Source organism: Atta cephalotes (genome assembly GCF_000143395.1).
Source record: "Atta cephalotes unplaced genomic scaffold scaffold00114, whole genome shotgun sequence".
NCBI classification, from domain to species: Eukaryota; Metazoa; Arthropoda; class Insecta; order Hymenoptera; family Formicidae; genus Atta; species Atta cephalotes.
This window is the reverse complement of record NW_012130178.1, coordinates 18,496-24,385: the sequence shown is the minus strand read 5'-3', so window position 1 is coordinate 24,385 and position 5,890 is coordinate 18,496. Positions and strand designations below refer to the sequence as shown.

At 33.4% G+C, this 5,890-nt stretch overlaps 2 protein-coding genes across 2 annotated transcripts in view; both read left to right on the top strand.

The window, feature by feature from the left end:
- The first annotated feature begins 1,789 nt into the window (after window positions 1-1,789).
- LOC105625139 (general transcription factor 3C polypeptide 3) lies at window positions 1,790-5,001 on the top strand. The gene is made up of 4 exons (XM_012206479.1): window positions 1,790-2,223; window positions 2,300-2,494; window positions 2,601-4,474; window positions 4,721-5,001. Exons 1-4 carry the CDS (start codon window positions 1,790-1,792, stop codon window positions 4,999-5,001), a joined length of 2,784 nt encoding a protein of 927 aa, XP_012061869.1.
- A 377-nt stretch (window positions 5,002-5,378) lies between these two features.
- The window catches only part of LOC105625140 (DNA ligase 4), an 8,774-nt gene continuing 8,262 nt past the window's right edge, over window positions 5,379-5,890 (top strand). The window contains exon 1 of the mRNA XM_012206480.1: window positions 5,379-5,543. Within this exon, the coding sequence (XP_012061870.1) occupies window positions 5,379-5,543 (165 nt within the window). The remainder of the gene's footprint in view (window positions 5,544-5,890) is intronic.

Below are 5,890 nucleotides of genomic sequence, written 5' to 3'. Positions count from 1 at the left end.
ACGATAGGTAAAAAGGTAAAGTAAATTTAAACTTAAACTTTAACCTTATCTAATACGTAGTCGTATAAGTAGTATTGTGTGTGTGTGTGTGTGTGTGTATGTGTGTGTGTGTGTGTGTGTGTGTGTGTGTGTGTGTATGTAGATGTATATGCTCATTAATCCTTTTCACTTAACAAATGTCATCTTCGACAGCTTTGTTAACCTGGAAGCGGCCATGATGGTCGAGAACGACTGGGGGCGTTGGGGGTGTCAACGAACAGCTGTTTCTAGATGTCGACACCACAGTGTCCACGGTGAGTGCATTCAGAAGTGACGACTGCTCACTGAGCAAAAAAAGGATTAATCTATTATTAATATGTTTATTTATTATAATTCGTAACGTAAAATAATTTTGTCTACTATAGATATAATCTTTAATATCATCTTTCTTACTTATTTATTACTGTTTATTATTTCTCTAATGCCATGTTTGGGCCGTAAGGCTAAGGTTATGTAGCGTTCAAGTGAGTGATGGAGCGTAATTTTAAATCGCTCCACTGAGCGCATCAAGTGCACGATATAAACTAAGCAATTCAATCGCTCGATAAACATGCCTAGAATTTTATATGGGTGCTTTCCCACTTGAATACTTAGAGTATGATCAACGTGATGTTGCAAATGTTTTGAAGCGTTTTTTAATTGGTCAGTTTGTAAAATTCTTTCTTCTAATTGGTCCATCAAAGCATTTGTAGCGAGACTTTGACCATAATTTAATAAATGATAAAAACAGAATGATGATTACAAGCGCTTAAGGCTGTTTTCTCATGCTGACGCTTGACGCTCATTTTCAACGTCAAAATAGGTCACGTGATCAAAATTGATACTTGGTATTCGTTAATTTTGATTACGCGTTCTGACTCTCGAATGAAAATGAAGCCTAAAGCGCGTGAATAGCACATGGCTGCTTTAATTAGGTAAGAATATCATCAATCAGAAATCGCGACGCCGATGTTGCTTCTCTCATATAGGATGCTTTCTATTTGATAACACAAGCGTCATTTTATCCTTGTTGACATTCAGAGAGTGACAAAGATAGAATGACACTTGTGTCATCGACTTGTGTCATCAAGGTTGCGATCAAAGTCTCGCTATAAATGCTTTGAAGCGTTTGATGGACCAATTAGGAGAAAAAATTTTACAAACTGACCAATTACAAAACGCTTCAAAGCATTTGCAATATCGTGTTGACCATACTCCAAGTATTCAAGTGGGAAAGCACCCTATAGTATTCTAGGCATGCGAGCGATTGAATTGCTTAGTTTATATCGTGCATCTTGATACACATACTGACTAGTAACTTTCTATTAAATTATTTTAATTTCAACGATATATTCAAAGAATAATGTACTAAACTGATACAATATGCATCAAAATGATTAATTAAGTATGTATTACACTAGTGCTTGTAGTGCTTGTACTGACCTATAGCAGAGAGAAACCTGGCAATAGTACATATGTGCGTGATAACATACTATAATTTTTCTTTCGTACAAAAACTTTTCTTACAAAGAAATTCTATAGCAGGTAAATATATATTTACACTTTTATCGTTCGATTGTTTGTGTATTTTCAGTATATCATATGTAGCGATAGCAAAGTCAATTTTACGATAACAGTATGCGGTTATAATAAATGCTAATATAAACGAATTTCAAAGTTTACTTAAGTATTAGAAATATATTTGTATTAGAAATATATCTTATTTAATGTAAATATAAGACTGAGGAAGCGTATACATAATAAAAGGACCATGGAATGTAACGCAAATAAAAGAAACAATGACAGCATGAATGTGATTGAAAAAATTGCAATGGAAGTGCAACTTGAAAAATCGACTGCCGATGACCTGGCTGTTAGTGGGAATAATAATGTAGCATCGGTGATAATAGAAGAATTGGATGAAAGTGCTATTAGTTCAATGGATATGGATATAAATGAATTTGTCGAAGCAAGAGCATTACAGATAAGAGATGTAAAAGATGTTATTCCAAATTCTACATTCTCTCCATCATGTAATTTCAACAAGGATAACATGGACATGGAAGATCAGGATATGTTGTTAACTATCGACGAAGAAGATCAGCTAACAAAACAATTTTTAAATGGCGAGTTAACATTCAGTGAGTATTCGTCCAGAATGGATCAGGATACAGATTTAGAGATGATAGAAAATGATACCTCCAGGTATGGGTTATATATACATATTACATTTTAATTATTTTGACAATCACGAAATTCACATTTGTGATGCTACTTTTAGAGCAATAATTGGATTTGATCATGTTGCTATACAAAAAGTTGTAGAACAAAAGCAGCATAAAACAATTAACGTGCGTCAAAAAAAGAAAAGGCGCGTTTTACCACCAGTTTTGCAAGGACTTATGGGAGAGGCAAATTTGAGATTCGCAAAGGGAGAGGTAGATTTAGCAGCTAAAATATGCATGGAGATCATTAGGCAAGTTGTCTTAGTGTATCACATTGACGTATAACGTTTGGTTAAAATTTTTATGTAACAAGTAAAAATCTCTTTAACACTTGCTAATTTTTTAATTATTTCTTAGACAAGTACCAAGCGCTCCAGAACCGTTTCAGACATTAGCTATGATATATGAAAATGATCAGCCAGAAAAGTCGTTGCAATTTGCTTTAATTGCTGCGCATCTTAGTCCTAAAGATGCTGATCAGTGGGTAAGATTGGCTAACTTGTCATTGGAAAGTGGCGATATAAAGCAAGCCATAACGTGTTACTCTAAAGCGATTCAAGCCAGTCCAAAGGACATAAGTTTATATGAGACAAGAGCACAGCTTCAAGAACAAAATGGCGATAAAAAAGCATATTTGCGGGGATATACAAAACTGATTCATCAATTGGAAACCGAGGATGGTGAATATATAATGAAATACGCAAAGATGTTAGCCAAACGTTATATGCAAGAAGATAACAATGAACAAGCATTGGAAGCAGTAGAGATTATCTTTGTCAAATGTCCTGATCTCATTACATTAGAAGAAGTTAATATTATGACTGAATTATTAATAGCGTTAAAGCAATTTCAGAGATGTTTAGATATACTAGTAAAGTATACAAATATTCAGATACGATATAAGAAGAATGAGGAGAAAGAAGAAAGAACAGTAGCCAATAATGCAAAGGCCGATAAGGAAGAAGAGTGTAGTAATGCAAAACGAAAAGCAGTATCTCCGACATGGAGAAGCCAAAATAGTGACGAAATAGAATCTTGCGATGTACCAGACAACGTCGTTGTTGACTTAAAGGCAAAATTTCTCATAATTCTCATTGAATTGGATTATATTTCGATTGCTGAAAAATTGTTACCAAACTTTTATATGCGCGAAAATCCAGAGATTTCTGGAGATCTCTTTTTAGATGTAGCGGAAGCACTGATGGGCAAAAAAGAATTTCATCGCGCTATGATTTTGTTGGATCCGTTAGTCAAAAGCTCGAATTTTAGTTTGGCTGCAGTTTGGCTGAGACATGCCGAATGTTGGGTTGGTTGTAATGATGTGGATAAAGCTATAGAATCTTACGAAGCTGTTCGAAAGTTGTCACCACAGCATTTAGGCGCAAGATTAGCTTTAGCTAAACTTTATAAAAAGTCGGAACGTTATGATAAGGCGATACAAGTTCTCTACCAAGATCCCGAATCCGATACATTAGATTCTGACGTTCTGTATCAAAGAACACTACTACTTTTTAAAGTTGGAAGATACGAGGAATACTTTTCCTCGGGAATGTTACTTTTCTCACGACATTGTGTTAATATAAGAAGAAAGGTTGAATTAAACGCATTAGCACGCGCAACGGGTGTTCGGCAACGACTTGACAGCCTACAACTTCGTCGTTTATCATGTGGAGAAAAGTTAGAAGATGAAAATGCGCCAACGTTCACCACTAACGCAAGACCGAGCGAAAAAAATGAATTTCTACTTTTTCTACAAATGTGTAAACTAGCGTATAAATTAAACAAGTATGGTTTCCTTCAAAGATTATGTTTCACTGCTCTGACATCAAAGAGGTTTAAAAACAGAGACTCTCATATTATCTTTTTGTGTTTGGTTTCTTGCATTCATAATAAGGATTCGTTCTATGGTTACAATATTGTCCGAGAATTCGTACGTGTCTGTCAAAAGTCCAACTCGTGGAATTTGTTAAATATAATTATTCAAAGAGCAGAAGATTTGAGACACAACAGATTTATAATGCGATTACTTGGAAGAGACGTATTTTCATATTTGCATATTATGCATGCAAACAACTGTCTTGTTTCGGGAACTTACAAATATGCTCTAAACGGTTATATGTCTCTCTTTAAAGTAGCACCTAGTGCATTGTTAGCATTGTTAATAGGCGTGACGCAATTACATATGGCATGTCAAAAGATGTCAGCTAAGAAGAATCAGCTAGTAATTCAAGGTATGTATATTTTATATATATATAGTTCAATAAGATAGGAATTGATTTTAAATTTCACGCGCGCACGTGTCATAATTCAGTTTACATTTAAAGAGCATTTAAAGCACAGTCTTCTTTCTTTTTTAAAAGTATTTTATTACATTTAAATAATGATGTAATATGTGTAACAATACATATACATTATTATATTACAACTACGTATTACTTTTTTTCTTTCTCTTTCTAATCTTTAATCTTTGTACACAGCGCTAGCCTTTTTCAAAAAATACATGCAATTACGTGGTGAAGAAGGTCAACAAGAAACTTACTATAATATGGCACGGGCATTTCATCAAATCGGTTTATTACCATCTGCGATTCACTTCTATAAATTGGTCCTGAAGGAAAATCCAGGAGATTTAGTTAAACAGCATGCGAATCTTTTGGATCTAAAAAAGGAAGCAGCGTTCAATTTGCATCTCATCTATCTACAATCCGACAATCATCTTCTTGCTAGAATGTATCTTGAAAATTATATCACGGTATAAATTGAAACTGTGATATTTTATAGAATTTCTGCTTTTGTGTGCGTGTGCGTGTATGTATATAATAAGTTTCATTAAAGAACAGAACTCTTTGTAACGAAACACGTATTTAAAATTATTCTACTCTTTCATTGTACAATCTTCTCTTTCAAACAAGTGCGACCGATCAAACTCCCATTTCTGAAACAATCTCACTTTTTTATATGTCTTTGCTATCGCTACATGGATTATATGATAAATAATAAATAATAACAAAATATATAATTTTTTGAAATTATATATTTTGAGATATAATCTCAAAAATGAAATAAATCATTCAATTCCTTAAGGTATTCCATATTAAAATAAATAAATAATCAATTTAAATTTCCTTTAGAGTAATGGCTATTGCTTTAGAGGCTAGAATTGAGTTTAAACAATTATGCGATACGTTGGAAGACGTTGCCAAGACACATGATGTAAAAAAGAAAGAACAAATTTTGCAAGCGTTTATCGACACGTGTCGAAATGTTGGCGATAAACTGAAAATAGAATATTCTGAATCGGTACGTACATATAAAGTATAATAAAGCAGAGTTTTTTCATCCATTCTCACGATAGTGTTTATATTTCTGAACAGCATATACTGAACATTTAAAGGTATCATACTTGTGCTCTCAAGAAACAATCATGATTGTATAAAATAATTATATAAACACTTACTGCAAAAAGATATTGTTTGCTGTAAATTGTATGGATTTCACTTTAAGGAATGAAACTGACGGAATAGCCCCGCTCTATCCTATACATTATGTGTGTTGGATAGAAGTATTGCTGCTATAGTTTGATCTATAGTTTGATATAGATATAAAAATGATTAAATTTATTTGTGAGAAACTTTGGAGAAAATTAT